At 43.3% G+C, this 25,168-nt stretch overlaps 1 protein-coding gene across 1 annotated transcript in view; it reads left to right on the top strand.

The window, feature by feature from the left end:
• SYNE2 (spectrin repeat containing nuclear envelope protein 2) overlaps positions 1-25,168 on the top strand; it is a 1,750,628-nt gene that overhangs the window by 1,611,799 nt on the left and 113,661 nt on the right. The window contains exon 139 of the mRNA XM_086937933.1: positions 17,644-17,806. Within this exon, the coding sequence (XP_086794059.1) occupies positions 17,644-17,806 (163 nt within the window). The remainder of the gene's footprint in view (positions 1-17,643; positions 17,807-25,168) is intronic.

Here is a 25,168-nt window from a genome sequence, read left to right as displayed (position 1 = left end):
TCACTCTAAACAAAGAAAAACCTTCACCATCACCTTAGTGCACGTGTGAAAAACGCTCAAAAAACCACTTACTCCTGTCGCGCTCCTCAAGCGCTAAATCATTCTGTAAACAAAAACCAGAAAATATCCTCTAAACTCAGGTTTCTACCAAGATAACTGAAACAAAATCTAAACTCTCGATAATCAATCCGGAGGACTGGAGCACCTATTTACCTTGTCTTCAAATCCACTAGTCAAAATGCTGTATACTCCGTGTTCTAGTTTTCACCTGCGAAAGTAACAAAGAGACACCATGTCTGTAAAGCGGGCGACTAACTAACCCTGACCGATGTAACTGACACCGCTGCAATAGCGCAGCTCCCTCACCTCATTCAACTTCCACAGTAACTTCTCACGAAACTCCTCTGCTTTGAAAACCTCACGCGTTCTTCTCTCGACCCAGTGGATGCGGGACCACAAACCTCGCCGGTGCTAATCTACAAGCTGCGTCCAACAACATGAAAGACGGACTAGCGTCTACAGTACCACACGCTAAACAGCGCCATCTTTTAATGGTAAAAATTACCCTTTCAAGTAAAAACAAGTGAATGAGAGTAAAGAAAAAGTGATTCAAACCAAGAAACAATGTGCTTCAAAGTGTTTAGAGATTACAAACAGATGCAATGTTACAATGGTATTTACAAGCAGCATACTATGGTACATTGACAAAGTCAAAAGGATTTATAAAAAACATGAGAAATCTATTTTTTCATTGAGTCCTTTGGGTTCTTGTGTCAATAGAAATTTAATCCAGTGAATCTCTCGCTGGAGGAGGGATCTGGTAAGATCAACCCCCTCGTATAATTTAACTACTTCTAGGATGGAATACCTTATCTGAGCGATGCTGTGGTTATTCTCATTCCAATGTCTGGCTAAATTACTTTTAGTGTTTTTGTTCCTGATTGTACTTTTATGTTCTGAAATTCTAGTTTTCAGTTTCCTTTCTGTCTTCCCTGTGTAGATTTTGCCACACGGGCATTTGATGTAATAAATCACATTTTTTGTGTTACAATCTCCATTGTAGTGTAATTGTATTTCTTTACCAGTTTGCGGATGGTTCAGTATGCTTCCTACAATAACATTAGAGCAATGTACACAATTCTGGCACTTCTTCATGCCTCTGTTAATTTCTTCAGTTGCCCTGACTGGGGTCATAAGTAACTCTTTCAGATTTTTAGAGCGCTTGTACGCAAAGATGGGTGTGTTGTTAAAAATTCCTTTGAAATCAACTTCATTCCTCAAAAGAGTCCAATGTTTGTTTATTATGGTTTTTAGTTTGTTGGATGATGTGGAAAATTTGGATACGAACACCTGTCTGTCTTGAAGTTTCTTGGGTTTTTGAGTGAGTAAATTCTCTCTGCTGCAAACTTTTATGCGGTCTTCAGCTTTCTTCAATACTTCTTCCGGATATCCTCTATCTTTGTAGCGTTGGTATTGCAAGTCAAGATTCTTTTTGCATTCATCTTCTTCAGAACAGATCCTCTTGATTCTCATGTACTGAGATACTGGGAGGTTATCCTTCAAATGTTGGGTGTGAAAACTTTGGTATAAAAGCGAATTGTTGACATCGGTTTGTTTTCTGTATATGGTGGTAACAATTTGTTGTTCATCAATTTTAACTAGTACATCCAAGAAAGGAAGTTCTTTTTCGCTTATGGCATGCGTGAATTCAATGTGTTCGGAGCATGAGTTTAGCCTCTCTATCTCTGATTCCAAGTTTTGTCTAGTTCCTGACCACATCAGAAAAATGTCGTCAATGAACCTTTTATACAGAGTTGCATGATCGTTCCAATTTTTATTATTATACATGTGATCTGCCTCAAATTTTGTACAATGTACAATGACTTCACGTCAATAGTACACAAGAGTATGGAGTTTGAACCACTCGGTCAGTACATCGATACATTTTTACAACCATTCGTCCAACGATGGTCATCGTATATTAAAGACACCAATGATTTTCTTGTGACGCTAAAAAATGTCAAAACAACAAATTCCATACTCTTGTGTACTATTGACGTGAAGTCATTGTACACTTCAATTCCCCACCTCGCTGGGTTGGAAGCCGTAGAATGGGCTTTGCTACAACAGAATGCCGTAAGAGCTAATAAAGTGTTTATTTTAGAGCTATTACACTTTTGTTTACACCACAGCTATTTTAAATGGTCCTCTGATTTTTTCCTTCAACAACATGGAACATCCATGGGATTTGCCGGGGCCCCGGCATATGCCAATACCTTTATGGCAAAATTTGAGGCAGATCACATGTATAATAATAAAAATTGGAACGATCATGCAACTCTGTATAAAAGGTTCATTGACGACATTTTTCTGATGTGGTCAGGAACTAGACAAAACTTGGAATCAGAGATAGAGAGGCTAAACTCATGCTCCGAACACATTGAATTCACGCATGCCATAAGCGAAAAAGAACTTCCTTTCTTGGATGTACTAGTTAAAATTGATGAACAACAAATTGTTACCACCATATACAGAAAACAAACCGATGTCAACAATTCGCTTTTATACCAAAGTTTTCACACCCAACATTTGAAGGATAACCTCCCAGTATCTCAGTACATGAGAATCAAGAGGATCTGTTCTGAAGAAGATGAATGCAAAAAGAATCTTGACTTGCAATACCAACGCTACAAAGATAGAGGATATCCGGAAGAAGTATTGAAGAAAGCTGAAGACCGCATAAAAGTTTGCAGCAGAGAGAATTTACTCACTCAAAAACCCAAGAAACTTCAAGACAGACAGGTGTTCGTATCCAAATTTTCCACATCATCCAACAAACTAAAAACCATAATAAACAAACATTGGACTCTTTTGAGGAATGAAGTTGATTTCAAAGGAATTTTTAACAACACACCCATCTTTGCTTACAAGCGCTCTAAAAATCTGAAAGAGTTACTTATGACCCCAGTCAGGGCAACTGAAGAAATTAACAGAGGCATGAAGAAGTGCCAGAATTGTGTACATTGCTCTAATGTTATTGTAGGAAGCATACTGAACCATCCGCAAACTGGTAAAGAAATACAATTACACTACAATGGAGATTGTAACACAAAAAATGTGATTTATTACATCAAATGCCCGTGTGGCAAAATCTACACAGGGAAGACAGAAAGGAAACTGAAAACTAGAATTTCAGAACATAAAAGTACAATCAGGAACAAAAACACTAAAAGTAATTTAGCCAGACATTGGAATGAGAATAACCACAGCATCGCTCAGATAAGGTATTCCATCCTAGAGGTAGTTAAATTATACGAGGGGGTTGATCTTACCAGATCCCTCCTCCAGCGAGAGATTCACTGGATTAAATTTCTATTGACACAAGAACCCAAAGGACTCAATGAAAAAATAGATTTCTCATGTTTTTTATAAATCCTTTTGACTTTGTCAATGTACCATAGTATGCTGCTTGTAAATACCATTGTAACATTGCATCTGTTTGTAATCTCTAAACACTTTGAAGCACATTGTTTCTTGGTTTGAATCACTTTTTCTTTACTCTCATTCACTTGTTTTTACTTGAAAGGGTAATTTTTACCATTAAAAGATGGCGCTGTTTAGCGTGTGGTACTGTAGACGCTAGTCCGTCTTTCATGTTGTTGGACGCAGCTTGTAGATTAGCACCGGCGAGGTTTGTGGTCCCGCATCCACTGGGTCGAGAGAAGAACGCGTGAGGTTTTCAAAGCAGAGGAGTTTCGTGAGAAGTTACTGTGGAAGTTGAATGAGGTGAGGGAGCTGCGCTATTGCAGCGGTGTCAGTTACATCGGTCAGGGTTAGTTAGTCGCCCGCTTTACAGACATGGTGTCTCTTTGTTACTTTCGCAGGTGAAAACTAGAACACGGAGTATACAGCATTTTGACTAGTGGATTTGAAGACAAGGTAAATAGGTGCTCCAGTCCTCCGGATTGATTATCGAGAGTTTAGATTTTGTTTCAGTTATCTTGGTAGAAACCTGAGTTTAGAGGATATTTTCTGGTTTTTGTTTACAGAATGATTTAGCGCTTGAGGAGCGCGACAGGAGTAAGTGGTTTTTTGAGCGTTTTTCACACGTGCACTAAGGTGATGGTGAAGGTTTTTCTTTGTTTAGAGTGATTAGCTCTATTTCATTTTTTTACATCTTATGTGCTTCTAAGATTTGTGAGTGATAGTACTGTTTTCTGCATTATCTACAGGCCCCCGACGAAGAGCTGCCTACAGCTCGAAATGCATTGGGCATACAGAGATGAAAAGAAACCGATATTGATGTTTTTTTGAATATTGCATATTGTGTTTGTTATAAAATGCAAACAAGTTGTGTTTATTTGTAATCTTTGGAAACTATTGTTGGAAAAAACTAAAAACAATTTTGAAAAAGCAAAAGAGTGTATATTTAATTTGGAGCGCGTTCAGCGCTTGAGCAACAGTGCGCTAAGGTTAAGTGTCATTCACACTTAAGATAAGGTTTACAAAAATATTGAGGACATTATATCAATTACCAAACAAATGTGAAAGTAATAATTTGTAGGAAAGTATGTATTTTCTAATCTTAATTCCATGTCTCTGTATGTTGATGATATATATATTATCAAGTTACATAGATATGGAGTTAAATACAGTAATCCTGTATATACATATATTACAAGGGAGCCAGCCAGCTCTGTGTAAAAGCACGTCTAATTTGAGTTGTGACATGTTTAGTCACCTGCAATAATAATAAAAATAGTGTAGCTGTTCGACTGTAATAACTAATTACAGTCGAGTTCTTACCTGCTGCAGGAGCAAGTAGGCAAAGGGAAACTCAGGTTACTGAGCATAATTAGAACTGCACTTTACACAACGAAAACAGGGTTTCCCTTTTTCTGATCTGTTTTTCTAAAATAAACATTGATAACCACAAAGTAGATATTAATAATAACGTGTTTGTATTTTTCACTCAGTTAGTCATTACAGGAAAGATTAAATCCCTCTGCATGTTTCTGCACATTTTGAGCTTAAGTAGTTTTTAATCTGATTTACATTAAACTAATTATGTTATCTTTTTGCAAATTACTAATCCAATTTTGGTGTGTTTACTTTAGCACTACAAATTCTGCTTTTCATTCTTCATGTCTCTACAGATTCTGCTTTTTATTCTTCATGTGGCCAAACATACTTTCTCATACATATCAAGGAGCAAGATTTAAAGGATTTAAGCGATCTGTAGGAAGGATGATGGTGTGACCATGTATAATAAGGAATAAAATAGTCTCTGACACACACTAAAAAGATATCACAAGTCACCTTGGCGTTCCATACTTTATGAAGGAACTCGACAATTGGCTTTGTTCCTCTGGATAGTTATGGAATACTTTGATGATTTGAAATATCCTTATAAAGTATGGCGTGGATACTTTATCCCATATATAATTATCTTTAGAATACTTTTTTTAATCTTTATTATTGCTACATATTTTTGTAGCATGATATTTAAAACCTAATATTCTGGTACTATACCAAATAAAATGATGGTAAACAATATGCTCAAGAATAACTAATGACAGTAATTATTTAATGGAAATATTCTATAGTAGGCATTATTAAAAAAAAAGCCAGATGCTAAAATGAAAAGAAATTTGACAATATCCATAAATGGAGACAAAATATTTAAAGTGGCCTAAGAAAAGAGGTACATCTTAAAGAGATGGTTGAAATTTGACATAGACAGGTCCTCTTGGGCAAGTTAACCATACACTTAATACATGTTGAATCATCTGACTGTTAAAGTAATCATAACACACCTTTAATTAAATAATCATCCAGATATTACATTGCTTAATCACTCAGACATATACCACAATGCAAAGCTAAAATAGCCTTCGATATTTTTATGTCATTACTTGTTGACCATACTCCTAATTTGAGAGGCTAGGTATTCACTACATTTTCCCAGAAGAATGTCTTTGAGATCCATCTTCACTATGCATATATAGGCCCATATTACAACAAGCATTGGCAAAGCTAGTAGATATCGCTTTTGGGACCAATTTGGGATCTATTGGCTTTTGGAATGGTTTCTAGCTATGCTGCACAGCACCCACAATGCTGTGTAGAATGGCTAAAGGGTAAACAGAAAAAGCTCTACAAAAGGTTGCTTTTTTTCTTTTTTCATTGCAGATCCGATTTGGTATGGCAAATAAAACATTTTTAAAAAGCAGCAGAATGGCAGTTTCTGGTTTTTTTTAGGTGGTGGTAGGGCAGAAGCAACACAGAAAGCATAGGGGAAAGCAACATGGAGAACATGGCTATAGAAGAAATCACTGCAGTGGGTGAAGTACCTTGGGGGAAGAAGAAACACAGGGTGGAGGGACAGAAACAAGACGGGCATGGGTAGGGAAAGCAGTATTATGGGCGGCGGGCAGTAGCCCGGAAGAGAGAGGAACAAGGAGCTTGGGGGAAAGAGAATTACACGGACTGGAGAGAGGCACGTGGAGCTGTTGGGGTTAAGCATATGGGTAAGAAAGCAATGAAAGCGGGAAGCACACAAGGGCAAGAATAACACGGAAGAGGTTGAGGGAGAAGCACAATGGTGAGAGGGAGCACGGCTAGAGAAGGGAGTGCAGTACACAAGAGATAGCTGGAAAACGCATGCACTTTCTTGGAGAGCTTAAACAAAAAGAGAAGAGTTGTGCATCAAGAGTGAACAGCAGAATGCAACTTGTATTCCAAATATGCATTGTAATTTTTTAACATATTTTGATGTACTGAATAAAATCTATACCGAGATTGATCTAATTTTTCAAAATGTCGAGTTCGTCTTCTCATAGGAGACGAAACATATGTCAGCCTAATTTAAATTTGTACATAATTTGCTTAGGTGTGGATGATCAGAAAGGATTCAAGTCTGCAATCATTGTTCTGACATCCACTTTGAACTATTACCATTAAGGTGTCCTATCATCCCACCAGCCACCAGTTTGTTTAGGCTAGTGTTCCTAAGTACATTAAATACAGAACACTATGGCTTCCACTGAGAAATATACATTGAAAATGTTCTATTTCAGGAATGCAAGTAAAGTGGTGCAGCATAGTTGGACACATCTATCAAATGTGACTCTTTTAACTGAAATGTCCTTGTATCCCAAGCACTGGTATCCAAGTTAAAAAAACAATTGCACTGAAAAAACATAGCCCTGCGACTTCCGTGCATTACTACAAATAGAGACTTTCAGAGATAGTAATTTGCTAATGGAAAGTGAGAGTAAAATGATTTTCTAAGAAGTAAAATAAAATTTTCAGTTTCCGGCGAGAGTATTTTTTTATGTTATTTTTTCTTGTTAATGATAATATTTTTGATATTAATTCAGGTAAACGAAAAGATGTGTTTGCCACCTTAAAGCCTCTTTTATGATGTGGCAGCAACAATATTAGAGCATACTCTTGTGGTGTATAATTTCTTATGTGGACATGTCAACAGGGTAGTGCTTTTGGAAGCTTCTGAAGAGTCCTGCTTATCCATTATTCCCAGTTGGTTTCTGTTGGGATAAAAGTACACCAGCACTCTGCTGACCTGGTGAACTTCTACAGCTAAACCGTAACAAGTATTGCAGTACAGTCTTGTGTATCAGTGGCCTGCTCTGGCGATGATGATGGCAGCAGCTCACTTTGCCCTCATTCACAAGTTGGCATCATAGTTTAAGAAGCAGATCGCTCAAATTCTCCATAGTTGAAAACAACAGAGCTTTAAACAAAGGGCCAACACGCATCTTTCTGATTCTACTTAGCTAACTCTTGCTGTCAAGTTATCTAGGTTTAGTCTGTGCTTCAGCTTTCCCATGCGATCAGAATTGGGTATTCCTAAATGTAAACTATACGTTATAATAGTATTTAGCAATTTCATTCTCCTTCCTCCTATGTGGAAGTATAGGCTGGTAGTAGACCTGTAATAAAAAAGGTCTTATATATGTACCATAATCTCTCGCTCTTACCTCTCTGCTTTTCTCTGGCCCTTTACAGCTCTAACTTAACACCCTTTCATGAAACCCACAATCTTGGAATTTTTCTGTGGCTTCTGAGGACAATATTTCTATCTGCAGTGGGTCCTAGCCTGTGTTTGCTTCGGAGCTGTATGATATTGTGCCTTGTGGCCAGCCAAGCTGCACCCAAAGGTTCTTCCAGAGTGCGAAGACCTATCCCTTCTCCCATTTCAGCAGATCCCTGACACTGGAGTGCAATAACCCTCGCACTGTGCCCATTCCGTGAAAACATATCTCTGACACCCCCGCCCGCCTACCCTCCTTACAGTAAAGATTGCCAACAATGCGTGTCCATGTTGTGGTCGTTGTTGGCCGCAGTTTTATTAGGGTTACACACATGCTGGTTATACATTTGTCATTTGCGAACTGCCGTAAGTTGGTCATAAGTCATACATGTCAGAAAACATAGAAAAACATCTTGGGCCGACTCTGGGCCCGTACCTTTGTGTTACACATCAGTTCGTAAATGGCACCCCAAAAAAACAGCTCCTTTTGTCAGTCCTCGGTGGTCCTCTTTGTTGGTTATTTCCGGGATCACCATTGGTTGGTCACCCACGCCTTCTGCGTGTAGTGGAGGGTAGATTTTCTCTCTGGAGTTAGGCCCCCAGCTCGCTACCTTTTGCGCCCTGCCGTCCGGCCGGGTCCTCTTGCTACTCCCCTCCTTGGTGCGGCCACCTCACCCTGCCGTGCGGCATCCAAAAGTGAGTGGCCCTCCTCCTACACACCGCCCGCCGGTGTGTTTCCTTAGCCAACCATTGTACCAATTTCCGCCACGCCGCAGGGAGGCGCACGTCTTCCTGCGGCTCCCCCCCATAAAGGAAGTTTTTTGTTTTTTTTTTTAACTGTGAGAGCCATTGCTCCCCACAAGTTGTCCCCACAGACTCTTCCCCCTATGCCGGAGAGATGGACCCAGTCTGGACCATACGATTCTGTGCGCCCTGGGTGAATCAGCGCGAAGGAATGCCCCACTACCCATCAGCTGTGGGCGTCTCCCTGCCGAAAGAAAAATTGGCAGAGTAAGGTGGCCTGCTGCGCACCGGATCCATTGACTGCCGTCTGGGGGTGTTGTGTGTGTGGGGGGGGACTTTGGACGCCCTGCCGTGCGGCATCCCAAGCTTGCCCTGCCTGCAGCTCACCCTGCCGTGCGGCATCCCAAAGCGACTGACCCTGTTCTGTTCGTCAAACACTTGAGCGCTAGGAAACCCGCCTCTAGCTGTGTCTCAAGGGAGGCTGGCGTCTGGTCAGGTCTGACGGCCATCTTCCACACGCACCCCATGGTGTGCTCTGCTCCGCCCTTGCCTTCATGCAGTGGTACGCTTGCGTCCTGTTTAGAGTCTTATGGCACTGTATTCTCTCGCCATGGGTTACCCATGAATTCAAACAAAATTGGGCGATTGTTAGATACCCCTTGTGGATACGGAAAGTTGCATGTGTATGCTACACACCGCTAGCCCTTCCTTCTTCCCAATTTTTGTATTGTTTTTTTTTTTTTTTTTGGGCATCGTATTTGCGCCCAATGAAATGCCCTGTTTTCACAACCTTCGTATATTCTTAATAGAGTCGCCGTGACTCCGCCCCCTTTTATCATGGTTTGCCTTTGCAAACTGTTAGCTTAGGCTTCGTAAGCGAGTCCTACTCATACGCGATACTTTACAATGTTTTCTTATGTTCTTAATAGGGTCACCATAACACTTATTTATTTATATATTTTTTTTAATTTTTTTTTTATTTCGCGTCTGGGAATTGGGCAACTTTCATAGGCATGCCCCAATCAAATGCACTGTTTTACTAACATTTTCTACTCAATTTGCTGTTTATTCTTGGGAGGGAGGAGTCCAGAGCTGGCACTGCCGAGGACTAACCTACGTGTTTGTAAAGTGCCATTACGCCCAATACGATAAGTGCCCTTACAGTCCTAGTAGTGAATCGCAGCTGTTTATTGTTACCCAACTCCATGGTACAGTTGTGTAACCTTGCTGCATTCCCTTCCATAGTTTACCGGCAATCTTCTGCGAACACTGGGGACTGGTCGCCCTGGGCCTGCTCCAGACATCCGCCTTCTTGTCAGCTACCTGTACATTTATTTTTATTTTTTTTTGGTCTAATGTTCTACATTGTTGTTTACCCATCACCTCGCAAAGCTGTGCATGTGTTTTTTTTTTGGGCGGATGAGATCACGAATTGCCCAGTTGGAGTCGCCGGGACCGTGACCCCTCTATTTGTAAGGCGCCTGTACATCCCATCTAGGCCCTGGGTACCAGATGTTTATTGTCACCCAACTCGACTTGTTTTCTTGCCTCCCTTCCTCGTGGGGGTAACCCGGCCGGGGGCGGGGGGGGGAGGGGGGGCTTACTAGGGGTAATATGATTGACCCTTTTTTTAAATTTATTTTTTATTGCCTGCCGCAAGGCTATTTCTTGAAAACTTGCTCCCTTGTTCTTCCTTGTTGTACCAGGAATCAGCCCAGCGGTACATGTGCGTGCGCATCAGGCGCGCAACACCCATTGGGCTCACCAGGCTTCAGCCCCCCCCCCGTCGCCTCCTCTGCCCGGGCTAAGATGATACGCACTGAAATGGTGCAGGAAGGATGCGCATCCGATCCGAGAATGTGATTGTTTTAATGATTTCTGAGAGGCCCAGCAGCCCGAGCCAGACAGCGAGCCTCTGAAAAGTTTCAGCGAGTGAACCGACCCCCCTGCCTTGACCTCTTGTGTTTCCTTTAGAGTGGCGCTGCCGAGGTGAAATCCTTGCCTGAAGGCAGGGATTTCACCTAAGCACTTGATGGGTTGTGAGCATGGGGTGTGAAGATGTGCACAGCAGGGGGAAGGCATGGCCAGTTAAGGTGATGCTTTTCCTTTGTAAAGGAATTTCTGCTGGCATCTTAGCACAGGGTGTGCTGTCTGTGCACTTGTATAGATGTGTATTCCATACAAGTGCACAGACAGCAAACCCTGGGCTATGGCGCCAGCAGGAATTAATTTACAAAGGAAAAGCTTCACCTGCACTGGCCATCCCTTTTTTCCCCCTGCTGTCTGTGCATTTGACCCACATTGATCTACACAGTGAGATCTTCGGGAGGTGCTAGATGCCAGGACACAGTGCTGCTGATCAGCCAGACTCCACAGTATAGTATCAGAAGAGCAGGCAGCAGTTTTTTGTGTAAGTTCTAGTAACTTTAATGCATTTTTCAGCACAGCATTACCTACTGCCTGCATATCTAGGTTACTGTGAATGTTGTTCTTGACTTACATACATAGAAACGTCAAAGAGGACAGTCCCCTCCAAATATGCAAATGTAGTGTAAGTTTGTAGTGTTTATTTTTTTTTGGGGTGCTAGTGGGTAATTTTAGAGTTCAGGGTGGATGTGGGTTTTAGGGTGCCAGTGAGTAATTTTATGGTTCAGGGTGGGTTACGGATTGGGGTGCCAGGGGGTAATTTTAGGGTTCTGAGCGGGTATGGGTTTTGGGATTCCAGGGGGCAATTTTAGGGTTCAGGGCAGGTGTGGGTTTTGGGATGTCAGGGGGCAATTTTAGGGTTTAGGGTGGGTATGGGTTATGGGGTGCCAGGGGGGAATTTATGGTTCAGGGTGGGTATGGGTTATGGGGTGCCGGGGGAATTTATGGTTCAGCATGGGTATGGGTTTTGGGGTGCCAGGGGTAATTTTAGGGTTTAGGGCAGGTGTGGGTTTTCGGATGTCAGGGGGCTATTTTAGGGTTCAGGGTGGGTATGGGGTGCCAGGGGACATTTTAGGGTTCAGCATGGGTATGTGTTTTGGTGTGCCAGGGGTAATTTTAGGTTTCAGGGCAGGTGTGGGTTTTGGGGTGTCAGGGGGCAATTTTAGGTTTCAGGGTGGGTATGGGTTATGGGGTGCCAGCGGGGAATTTATGGTTCAGGGTGGGTATGGGTTATGGGGTGCCGGGGGGGAATTTATGGTTCAGCATGGGTTTGGGGTGCCAGGGGTAATTTTAAGGTACAGGGTAGGTGTGGGTTTTGGGGTGCCATGGGATTACTTTTAGGGTTCAGCGTGGGAATGTGTTTTATAGTGCCAGGGGTAATTTTAGGGTTTAGGGCAGGTATGGGTTTGGGATGTCAGGGGGCTATTTTAGGGTTCATGGTGGGTATGGGTTATGGGGTGCCAGATGGGAATTTATGGTTCGGTATTGGTATGGGTTTTGGGGTGCCTGGGGTAATTTTAAGGTTCAGGGTGGGATTTGGGTTTTGGGGGGCAAGGGGGAATTGATGGTTCAGCATGGGTATGGTTTCTGGGGTGCCAGGGGTAATTTAAGGTTCAGGGCGGGTATGGGTTTTGGGGCTCCAGGGGGGTGATTTTAGGGTTCAGGGTGGTATTGGGTTTTGGGGTGCCAGGGAGTAATTTTAGGGTGTGGGGTGGGTATGGGTTTTGGGGTGCCGGGGAGGGATAATTTTAGGGATAGGATGGGTATGGGTTTTGGGGTGCCAGGGGTAATTATAGATTTCAGGGCGGGTATGAGTGTTAGGGTGTGAGGGGGTTAATTTTAGGGTTCAGCGTGAGTATGTGTTTTGGTGTGCCAGGGGTAATTTTAAGATTCAGGGTGACTATGGGTTTTGGGGGGCAATGCATCAAGCTAACAAAAATGTGTGCTTTAATTGTTGTCCAGTTTCAAATGCAGAATTCACCACATTTTTTTCTCAGCTTGACCTGAGCATTAACCGATCCTGATTATCTGCCATTTTAGCTCCGCCCCATTGATTTACATTAGCCACGCCACTTCATCTGCCATCTTAGCCGCCCCCCCCCCCCCCCCCCCCGAAATTAAGACCTAGTTGCGCCCCTGGTGCGCATTATACCATTATTCTTGAATTACAGGTGGATGAGGTACCGGCTGGCGTGGTTCCCCCAGTCCGGTATACTGTGTCCATTACGCCGCCAGTGTGTGCAGTAAGTACCACTTAAAGAAAACAAACATTAGCATCACGGATAGTAACCAATCTGGAAATCCCGACCTTTGTTCAGCAAGACTTGGGACGTCTGAAGACGTCAGTGGTAGAATAAAAAACTATTTCCTCTCCTTTACATATTGAACCCAACGGAGGGGTGTTTTAACAGTGTAGGTGCTCTAAAGTATTACAAAGTATACGGAGGTCGGGGGGCGTGCTTACTGCACGTGGTAAATTGAGTTGTCTAAGTTTCTTGCTAAAGTGATACCAATCACTTGACACATCCGCACCCGGATGAATCATAAATAAGGCTGAAATGTGTTGCAGTTACTGCAGGCGCGCAACACCCATTGGACTCACCGGGCTTCAGCCCCCCCCCCCCCCCCCCCCCCCCCCCCCCGTGTGTGTTAGCCCGGGCTGACACAGCTTCGCGGCTGGCGACTTTTTAATTGCAGCCGCACCCGAGTACTTCACAGGTCTGTAAAAGACCATTTAAATGTAAATGAGGCTTTTGTTATGTTTTTGCTGGTTACGGCTGGAAGAATTAGCCCCCCCCCCCCCCCAAATCTTTTTCAGCCCCCCCCCACCCCCCCCCCGAAATTTGACTCTAGTTGCACGCCTGAGTTACTGCATCCCATTCCCAACAGTGCTCTCATTCGGGGTAGGCAAGTGATGTCAAACGGTATCTGATTGACAAGGCGGCCGCTCGCCGTGCGTTGCTTGGCACTGTGCTGCAAGGAGCATGCCCCTGGTGAATGAAGGCACCGATCACATTCAGGCACGCGCTCCCCTTATTGAGGTCAATGACTGGTGAGCTGGGCATCGCGCCTCACTGTGCACAGCGGGGGACGCTGAGATACAGGACTGCTGTGGACAGTGGGCCTCGGGCTCAGCAGACGCTTTTGCTTTGTGCCCGCTTTGTGATCGCTGGCCGCGTGCCAGAATGCCACAGAAAGTTTCCTTGTGAATGGAACATCTGGGCGAGCACTCATTGGTCCGAGGGTCCTTCCGATGCCAGCCGAATCCGTAAGCTGTCAAATCTTAACAGCTTACTTTTTACGAAATGTGTGTGCATGTTCTTGCTATTTTACAGAGGGGTGAAATATCTACTTTACTTCCTTGCTCGGGACCGCACACTAGTGTTTGCAAGGGCAATTTTGAATTGCAGTGCACATTGGACCTCGTAAACATAAAGTAGTTTTTTGATTCAGGTACATGTATTTATTTCTTATGGATTCACAGTTTCTTTAATTTCATTATTGAGATGTGAATTGGGGATGTGTTGTCCAGTAGCTCTAATTTTTACTCTCTGCAATAAAGAGACCTGAGTTCCAAATCCGGATTCTTCCCTTGACCATATAGTGTGTGATCCTGGTCAAATATTTTTTTACTTTAGAGCCTCCGTTACAATATTAGCTAAATTCCGAAGCCTTTAATAACCTTCGATCCGTTGTAGTAAAAACACTTTTAATAAACATAAATGTAGGCTTCGCTACACAGATAATTTTCTGCTCATGCGGATCTGATTTCAAGTGTTCTGGGGCATTTATTGAATCAGCGCTGAGTCCTCGAGGCACGCTCCGCCGTTCAGAGAGGAGTGGTCTGCCTGCTCCTTGACAATGGTTCTGCCCTGCCTGCGTGCGCGCTCACCGCGGCTCCCCGGCGAGGGGCTCTGAGGCAGCAGACGAGCAAGCCGGGCTCTCCGGGGGGAGGGCGGGCTGTCATCCTCCACGACGGGAGTGGGCAGACGCTGCTCTCCTCGCCGGCCTGGCTTCACCTCCTTTGGAATGATTTTACCTCACGAGCGGTAAGGGTAGATTTGGTCTGCCATGTTTATTTACAAAGGGGGATTCTTTGGCGAGGTCATGGGGCACGTTTGGGGGACGAACAGCATTATTAAGAGGCATATGCGCGTGTGTGTGGTGGAGGGCCCGTGAACGGCTGTGTGTGTGTGTGCTGCAGGTGCACCTTGGGTTATAGTCTAGGTTAGAGCTGCGCGGGTGGCTTTCTGAGCCCCTGATACTCATAGTCGTAATTAGGGAGGCTGCGTAGCTCGTTTTGATTGATGCATGCTCAGAAGCATCTTTTATGAAAGGCACCACCTCCCTTCCTCGTGCATCGTAGAGTCAAGGGCATGGACGGCAGTCTTTCTTTCATCTTTCTTTCATGTGGCTTGTGTATGGCAGACACAGATGCAGCGAATAGCGCCGTGTGCAGCATTTCAGCCTTTGTCTGTCAATGCAAGGAACAAAACAGTAAATGCATTTGCTCACTGGGATGTGCAGGTTCCTAACATGCTGCTGTTTCACCATCATCGTCATTGCACCGCTCACAATGGAGATATTTGCACAATTCTGCCATGGTATCTGGGCACTGCGTATGCGGTGAACACAGTCCAAATGGAACAATATCCACAGTGCCTGGTTGCAACCCTGCACCCCACTGTTTAGCATTAATGCAGAAAGAGAACATCACTGCGAGTGTACATTATGGCAAAGGGTGGGGGCAGTCAGGAGATACTGGGGTTTTTTCTCCAGTGCCCATTGGTGCTGTGATTCATAGCGGTCTGGCCCATGCGTTCCTAATCAAGGTTAGAGACTCCAGAGCATACATCAAAATTTGAATCCAAAATGTAAATGAAGATGCGTTTGCATGCTTTTGTGCTCTGAGAATGCAACCTGGTGCTGACAAACATGCATCAATTTGGAAGGTAGTTTGCCATCTCCGATTGTGGACGACCTCTGCTTTTGGTTAACAAAAAAACCAACAGCAATGGTATGAAGGTCATCTCTGCATCCCTTTCATTCATATTGTATCGTTCAACGGAGGGATCTAATAGGACCCATCACTGCACCAGATTTTGGGTAATACCATTTACCCTGCCCATGCGCAGATTGCCCCTTACTGTATTCACCTTCCATCCTTTCATGCCGTATCTGGTGGTGGAAGCAGAAATGGCTTCGCCTTATAACCTTCCAGGGATATTATGCCATTCCAGTAGTAGACTAGTTGCCCCGGTACTTTGCACCCATTGGGTATGGTACAAAGTGAGAGAACAAGCTAAAGAAATACTCCCCGCATACTGCTTTTGGGTAAACCTTTTACATAACCTATATTGGAGCAAAAGGCACAGGCATAGTCACAAAGGCTGGGAATTGACGCAATGGGTAGCGTTTTCCCTGTTGTCAGTTTTCTGGCAAGGCAGGCAGTACACACCTTAATTTCGCCTGAGATTTCTGCACACATGGTGTAATGCAGTCTACATACCTGTCCAACAGAACTCTAGTTGTTTCCACCAATCTCACAGCTGGTATCTCGCCCAGTTCAACACTTTGAGTACTAGTTTTAACATGTACCTACGTGCACCATTGGGCGATTGTTGGGTGTTGTCTGAGAGGGAGTTGTGGATGGGAGGCAGATCTAGGGCATTCACTCACCTATGCTGAATGGCTCTACTGTGATACTCAAACCAGTAAGTTGTTCTTTAACCAAAATCATTTTTAGCTATTGTCTACTGCACTCAGGTACTGTTGGGAGAAGAAGCTAACTTTCAGAGAAGCTTAAGTATATTCCCACACCCGCCAAACATCTACAGAGTTTCATTGATAGAACCCCAAGGGCAGCACCATGCAAGTTATATCCAAAAGGAAGGACAGTGACAAGCTGAGTGGGAACAGCAGTTTTGTGCATGCATTCACCGTCTCAACCATAGGACCCTATTCTCTATGCATGCACGTTTCAGGCACCCACCCACATTTCACATGCCACACGCTCAGATCTGGACGGAGGTATGGACCCATATTATGGAACTCTGGATTTTCCTAGGAAATGGTAGTAGGCTGCCTACTATCAGGAATAAAGGTAAATAGAAATGTGCCAATGTACTTAAGTCATGTTCCAAGACGCCTCTTTCCCCGCCAAGCCCGGTATATAAAGGCATTAGTCACTGTCCAGCATGGGAGGAGTGCGTTTAGGTACAACCCTTACCTCTTTTGTCACCTACCATGAAACAAGCATGGTTCACCTCCTGCACATACACGGATTGTCAAGTTTACTGGTTGAGCACCCCATGTGAAGCCCGGCAAATTGAAACAGGTTCCGTGGGGTCCGGCTATCCCAGCCACAAAGTACGTTTCCTCCATACAAGTACCTAATATGTTTCCCTTTTGTTTCATCCTTCTCCCCCTCACTTAACAGTTGGTGATCATTTTACATGCAAATATTTCCTATTTCCGTAGAACAGGAACCTTTGTTTTCAATGTTTGGGCATCTTTTGCTTCCCTGAAAAAGCATTTATGTACCTATCTTACTTCATCCTCTCTGCCCACTGCTGCCACCTCTCATTCTCCCTGATTCTCCTTGATCTTTCTGTAGCTTTTAACGCCATTGACCATCCTATAATACTTGGCATACTAAAGAACCTTGGTGTGATAGGCCCTGCACTCTACTGGTTCTCTTCTTACCATCTAACCTGTCTTTGTTGGTTTTTATTGGTTTTAATTGTAGTCGAGAACTGACACTGAATTTGTGGGAGTGTGTTGCTCCCATGTGTAAAGCTGCATCATTGGACTCACTATGTATCATGCTTTTTGTATCTGTTTCTGTCTGTGTTCAAACAGTAAATGAAAGGCTTCATTATTTATTCACAAATTGCCTTTCTTTTAAATGCATCTAGGGTGAAGAAACTCAAGGAAACCTTTATTATCATACAGAACCTGGACAAAAACATGAGTAACCTTCGAACCTGGCTGGCTAGAATTGAGTGTGAACTTTCTAAACCAGTTGTTTATGATATCTGTGATGACCAGGAAATCAGGCGAAAACTTGCTGAGCAACAGGTAAAAAAACATTGAACTAGGAAAGTTGATGATGAACGCAATATAAGTATATTGGTAAAATGCCAAATGAGGTATGGGGTCGACCGATTATTTTCTCTGGGAAAATGATGGGCATTAGAGAGCGGAGGCAGAGTTTGGCAACTGTTCGTGTTGTATGTTGGGTGCCAAGGCACAGTAATCGTGGAGTTCAAATACATGTGTTTCTTCCTCACTGTTTTATCCCTTTTAACGGAAGGTGGGAGCTTGAACAATCCGTATCTACTTGCCGTGTGTCAAATAGTTTCCTCTCCAAGTTACGTGGTCCTGTGGCCTCTGCACCGTCCTGAGAAAAGATCTGCATCTTTCTTCAGCAGACCCTGAAATTGTACTGTGCAAGATCTTGCTTTGCACAAGATATGTTTGGTCTAAGTAGTACAGTTTAGCCATTAGCTGATTTTACTTGTATTTCACCATTTTGTAATGCACTGCTGTGTGTGTGTGGCATAGGAGCAATGCATGGATATAATATTTTAAAATTAAAAGTGAATAATCGTTTATTATTGTAAAGGGAAATATAGCGAATTTATTTGTGCATCTACTGTTGTGACAGAAATTCAAAGAAAGACTGTCAGCTTCGAATATCTAGTCTTTCTGAAGGCCTACTTTGAATCAAAAGTCTGATTTTCCAGAGACACTGTTCTGTAGATATTTGTACCCTACAGGAACTCATTTTCACTCTCGACTAATGTGTAAGGTGTTTCCAAATTCCATGGACCGCCCCTGTAAAAAAAAGTTTTGATCCCAGAAGATAGTGTGCACTGTTGGGTTGTTTCCCCTCCTATTTTGAGGCGACAGAGAACTAAAATATTATTAACAATGACTCTTTTAGAACTTTCTAACCTACTGGTAAATGTATTCACTTTTATTAGCTATTTTCCATACATGGCCTCACTCGCTCTGTCTTCCAGTTTTCTCACTATTTGGTAAACTCTCAGTCATGGGTTTTAAAAACAATATGCGTTTTTTAGAAGGCATTCACGCCGGAAATATATATTTACTTTCAGCAGCTCAGATCATTTGGTTCAGGCATGTGTACTTAGTTCTCTTTTACAAATAAGTCAAAGTGTAGAGATGTTTAATTGTGAATACTATGCTATGCTTCTTTGTATTCCTTCTCCTTCTTTACTCTCAGACTCGTGGCTTTCTTAAACCCCTTATCAGCTCGGTACATTTGTTTTTGCGAGGCTTTCAGTTTTGACTCATTTTCGTTGATGTAATCCCATATGGTGTATATGCAAATCTTAGTGAGGTTACTGCGGTAATAACCAGTGGTGACATGTTTTCGTGATTGTGTGCAACTCTTGTTGGGTGGAAACAGGTTACAAACTGAGGGTAGATTCTGAATGATCATTTTGACAGAAACAGGAAAAAAGAAAGTCCATCCAGCAACTATTGAGAGTATAAACTTCCAGTGAGCCAAGAAAAGGGCCTTGAATCTTGGGATTTTCTTTCTTGAGTCTGCAAAGAGAAAGAAGCTAGTTGCTGATGGGTCATGTGTGAGTTTGAGATCATCATCAGTTGTTTTCTATGAGACAGAAGCAGAGCTGTTTTCAGCAAGATTAGGGAATTGATTACAGAGGGTTCTGGGGTGGCACATGGCTATGACCCCAAGCTAATCCTCCTACACATCAATACAATCATTGACTGGGACAGTCAACAATTAACACTACTTTGTCTGGGACTCACAGAGATGAAACAAGACATTACCCATTGTTTGGAAAAACAAAGACACCTCCTCGGTTGGGGAGCAGAAAGCGGGAATGGATTATTGAATGTGTATTGAGAGGGCAGTATATGAAGGCCTGGGATGCTGCAGGAAATACATTAAGATATGGAGATCTTGGGCGGAATATCGAGGTATCATGATTACTCCTAGGATAGATTGGGTTGAGTTTCTCTGTGGGGATATGCACATCATAGGGACAACCGTATGGTGTCCCAACACTGGACTAACTGGATTTCAGACTGGGAAACATATACTGGAAGAGCGTGGTTTGGGGATACATGGGGAGTGGGTAGGATTATCCAAATAGGCACCTCTGTGTCTTTGGTTTCTGTAATCGTTTCGTTTACACTCATTGTAGTAACATTCATTATGGATGGTTCCAGAATTAAACCAACAATTACATTTCTTATAAAATGGAGGGGCCGACAAAAGCAACTCCAACATAATGCTTTAGAAACTGCTTTCTGGCGTCAGACTTCAAAAATGCAGTTGAACCAACTGCAAGGCAGGCACAATCTTGCCCTTGTGAACAGAAGCCATGCTAAATTGCTGTTTACAATAATCTATGAAAAGTTTCAGATTTGTTGAATTTCCCGTAAAGAATAACTGAATATTAGCAAGCGTGATACTTTACTATGACTGCACCTCCGAGTCATTGACCATATAATGATAGGCAGCAGCATATCAATCAATCATTAGATTTGTAGAGCGCTTCTTGTCACCCATGAGGGTATCCAGGTGCTGGCAGAGTCCAGTTCATTAGCCGAATAGCCAGGCTTTCAGGGACTTTCGAAACTCTGAAAGAGAAGGGAGGTCTGTAGATGAAAGGGTAGCTTGTTCCTTGACTTTGGAGTTAGGAAGGAGAACGAGCGACCTCCGCATCTGCTACAGGCGGGCAGGGCCGGCTTTAGGGCGGTGCGACCAGTGCCACCGCACCGGGTGCTGGCTTCCTGGGGGCGCCGTGTTTGTAAGTTTATTATGTTTTTAAAGCACCTGCTGCCTTTCCTCCGGCAATTACCAGGCCTCACAAAAATGTCAAGTTAACGCCTGTGATTAATGTTCTTCCAGGAGAGAGATTGGAGATTTGTATATTTGATGTTTTGACTTATGTTAAGGTAGTGCAGGGGGTTAGTATGCCTTCTATAAAGAACGTGTACAATGTAGATTCAAGAGTGCATATAATGTAAATAGATCAGCAGGTTATTGCTTTTAAAAGATACAACCTTTTGTTACTTGCCATTTATAATTTAAAATCCTAATATAGAACAGCGAGGTATTAACTTTCATCATAGAGCTGCATACACACTGCAAAGTATACATTAGAGCATAGATTAATTTTGCAAAAAGAGTTAATTTGGGTATAAATTGATTGTTATTATTGAAGAAAACTCCCAACTATGCTGTTTCCTTTTCCTTGCTGAGTTTGTGCTTCTCCACACCAAGCGCTCCTAAACTATACTACCTACAAGTATGGATGACATGTGACTTGTAAACAATTGGATTCTATCAATGTGAGTGGTGACTAATTTTATATGATTTTGTATATTCTCTAAACTCGTGGATACACTGCAATTTGAAAATCAGGCCTCTCTGCGAGTGGCAGAATGAGGGCACTGTGTGTTTTTAAAATACCCCTCACACACTATGAATCCCATAGTGTCATTCTCCCATCATTGGGGTCTTCCCGTCCCTCTACAGGGCGGGGCGTGCTTCGACCTACGAGTGACGCGGGAGCACTTATATTTTTGACAATAGGCTATGTGATGTGATGAGGATAGTGATATGTGTTGGGGAGTGTAGGGACCTATTTACGTGAATGGTAGTGTAAAAATAGGGTAAAAATTCCCTGGCTAGTCAAAAAAATAACTTTAATGGCTTCGCAAGCTGGGAACATTAAAAAGGGGGTTAGTAAGTAGAATTACAAGTGTGGTCTACTTTGTCGACATGACATGTTTCATAGGCCGACCCCTCCTGCCTACTCATCAGGACCTCTGTTGATCCCTACAAAAAACTCAATTCTAAACTAAATGTTAAATGCCTATGGTCCTAAAATTTAACTGCAAAAATCGTCTGCTAGGTTTAGCCTCGGGGCTTGAGTTGGCCCTTAGTGAGGCATTATCATGAAAAAATGACCTAATATGGTCTCTGTGGAAATAAAAAGAGAAAAAGGGTACATGGTTGTAGAATTACAATATGTAAAGCACAATTCATACATGGCTCGTTGTTGCGTGAGTCACAATGTGGCTTAGTATCCCAAAGTATTCTCAACATTAATTATGTATATGACCCGATGAATTGCCATTCGCCATCGTGGCCAAAGGGTATGGACCCTTGGAAAACTTCAACAAAGCGTGATACACACTTTAAACACAAACACATATTCACAATCCAAAACGACCCATCTGGTGGTGGGTTTTTAGACAAGCAAGGGTGTGGGCCTCTTTGCAGTTCCAGGACAAGTGTCTAGTCAAGAAAAAACGTCTCACTAGCAGCGTGACATCAAAAACATCCACTCATACTGATAAATGGGTCTTTATCACACATGCCGGTTGATGTATTATTCGCAAATTAAACGGCAAATGATGGCTTAATGCCTCCAGACATCAACCTATTAAGCTCCGAAATGCGTCATAGTCAAATATGCTGGTTGAAATAATGATTGTGAAAACGAATGACAGCAAATGATGGCAAATGCCTCCAAATGTGCAAGCATGCTACAATTGATACATACATTTGAAGCGTGGTGATAGGGCCTCATGAGCCTGCGTCTTAGAGTGATTAGTTGACTGGTTACTATGGAGGAAAGTTTAAAACACAGTCACTCACGCTGTTTTTGGGCGGCAGAATCTCACTGTCAGAGACGCACCCCTCCGCTATCACAAGACCAAGTTTTTAAAGACCCATGGTCAGGGTCTCAGTTACGTGACCGCATGCCTAATCTGGCTTTATTCCATACCCTTCAGCAGCTCCGTGGATGTGACCGGAGTCCTGCCTCGGCTTGTGTTCTTATACCGGAAGAAAAGCCTAGTCATGATTGCCTTTGAAAAAAGACTAGAGAGCTGACCCAAAATGGCGGCACCCATCGGGACACTGCTGGTCTGTAGTCTGTCGTCTATCTTTTCTTCTCTTAATCGCGTTTTTTGAAAATCTGCGCAGTACTTTCTAAATTAATCTCATTCATGCCGCAACATATTAAATTAATTTGGAAGCGATTTTTATTTAATTTTTATTTTAGTTAGCTTTCCAGGAGGCTCCCTGAATGTGATAGGCGGGCTCGAACTTTCTTAAAAGTGAAAGGTGTCATATTGAATGTATGAACCATATTCCCAGCATGGTCAGAGTCTATGCATTGTCTTTATGAGAAATGGGGAGCTATTCGTGGGTCCTTCCACAAGACATGTTGCATTATGTTCGTCAATATTATGCTAAGTCTCACATTAGCCCATGTTCTTATTGTTTTATTCTGTCTGCTGAAACTATCATACGGATAGCCTAATGGTTTAAGATCTCAAGGTCTCATTGTTCTCGTGTCATCATGATTACTGTTGCTGTGGCATGCCATGCGATGGGTGTATGGCGCAATCGTTAATGTGATGGATGGCCGTTCCAAACGTCAGAGTTGGCCCCATGGAATATCATCATTAAGGCCGTAGTTTTTAGTGTCCAAGCGAAACACCCACCTTTGTTCTTTCTCCAAGAGCATATGTTCCCTGGATATCATCAGGCTTGTGTCCTTTCTCCAAAAAGTGAGCGGTCAGCTTAGTACTAGCTCTTTGGCATCTGATTGTGCTCTTGTGTTCCCCTATCCTGGTCTTGATTGCCCTGCTCGTCATTCCCACATATTCGAGGCGGCAGGGCACGTGATGAGGTACACTACGTTGCAACTGTTGCACGTTGTAAAGTTTCGCTGTTCCCAGGTTGATCTATTTCTAAAAACCAGGTTGTTGGTCTTCTTTGTCAGGCAACATACTTTACATTGACCACATGGATGGTGGCCTTTCACAAAGTTAGTGTCCCGTCCTTGGTTATTGTTGATGGTCTTTGGTCTAGTGTGTACAAGGGTGTGCCGTATGCTCCTCCCCCTCCTGTGGGAGAACATAGGTTTAGGTAACTGGAGTCCCCCACTGTTTAGAATACTCCAATGTTTGTTGATGACTTTTGAAACCCTGTCTGAGCAGGTGTTGAATGTGGTAATGCATATGGGTCTCTGTTCCTCTTCTTTGGGTGTCTTTTCTTCCAGGAGGCTCTCCCTGCAATTGTTCCGTGCCCTCTTACATGCCTGATTTATTATCCTTTCTGGATATTGGCGGACTGCTAGTTTCTTCTTCAGATCCTTTGATTGGACCTTGAAACTCCCAATTTCCGTGCAATTCCGTCTTAGACCGAGGAATTGTCCGTAGGGAAGGTTATCTCGGAGATGTTTGGGGTGGAAACTCTGGTACAAGAGGAGGCAGTTCCTGGCTGTATTTTTGAAATGTGTTGTCGTCATTAGCCTTCCATCTCTTGGGAAGATGTTCAGGTCAAGGAACACCAGACTGGTTCTGGAGACCGTGCTGGTGAACTTGAGAAATGGGACTCCTACACTTTTAGTCCTTTGGCTTATGTAACATATCTTATAAGCTGATTTACACACATATGTTTGATTGTCTCTGTGTACTGTGAGTGGTCTGACATCCTTCACTGGTATGAGTGGCACTATATAACTAATTCAATGCATCTTAACGAGAGTGGTTATAGAGACTTGGTCACTGTTAAAGGGTGCAAGTGAGAGAATCCGTGGTGGGGGTGGTCATTGGGGGGCACCAACTAACATTGTCGCACTGGACGCCACCAGAGCTAAAGCCGTCCCTGCACGTGGGATGTGAGGGTTAGAGAAAGGGACGCAGAATAAATGATATCTGGTGAGTTGATGAAAGTTCAGGTGGTGGTTCAAATAGGCGGTACCTCAATTGTATAGGGCCTTGTATGCATGGGTTTGGTGCGTCTTTTCTGTACAGGTAGCCAGTGGAGTTCCCTGAGGTAGAGGGCGATGTGGGTTCATCCAGGGAGATCCAGGACAAGTCTGACTGTGGAGTTCTTTATAGTGTCTCGGTGCTGTGGTTGTTGCAGAATCCGGATTGGGAGGAGTTGATTAGGAGGTTCCATTCCAGATGTGAGGAGAGTTGTTGGCTGATGGCTTTTTCTAATACTATGGCCGGGGGCAGTGAGATTGGTCAGTAGTTCTTGAGTTTGCTGGAGTCTGCTAATGGTTTCTTTAGTAAGGCGTTTGCCGGTGAAGGTGGGTGTGGCAATTCAGGTGTTGAACAAGGCGGTGAGTATGTGGCTTATTCTGGCTTCATTTTTGTTCAGGTGGTGTCTGTGGTGTGTTGGGGGTGGGGCTGGTGGTGGGCTGGTGTGCATACTGTAGCAGGTGAACTGGCAGTGGGTGCAGGTGAAAGGTCCTATGGAGCATGGGTGACAGTGCTTGTTGCTGGGTCGAGGGTGTAGAGTTCACCGATGGTGTATCTGCAGGAGGCCCAGGGATGGTGGCACTGGGCGTGGTCAAGTCGTGGATGAGCAGAGACAGGCTTGCCTTTGGCACGCCGGTAGTGCGGTTG

This window comes from Lissotriton vulgaris, chromosome 9 (assembly GCF_964263255.1).
Source record: "Lissotriton vulgaris chromosome 9, aLisVul1.2, whole genome shotgun sequence".
Lineage (NCBI taxonomy): Eukaryota > Metazoa > Chordata > Amphibia > Caudata > Salamandridae > Lissotriton > Lissotriton vulgaris.
Note: the sequence above shows the minus strand (reverse complement) of the source record. Positions and strands in the feature narration are given on the sequence as shown.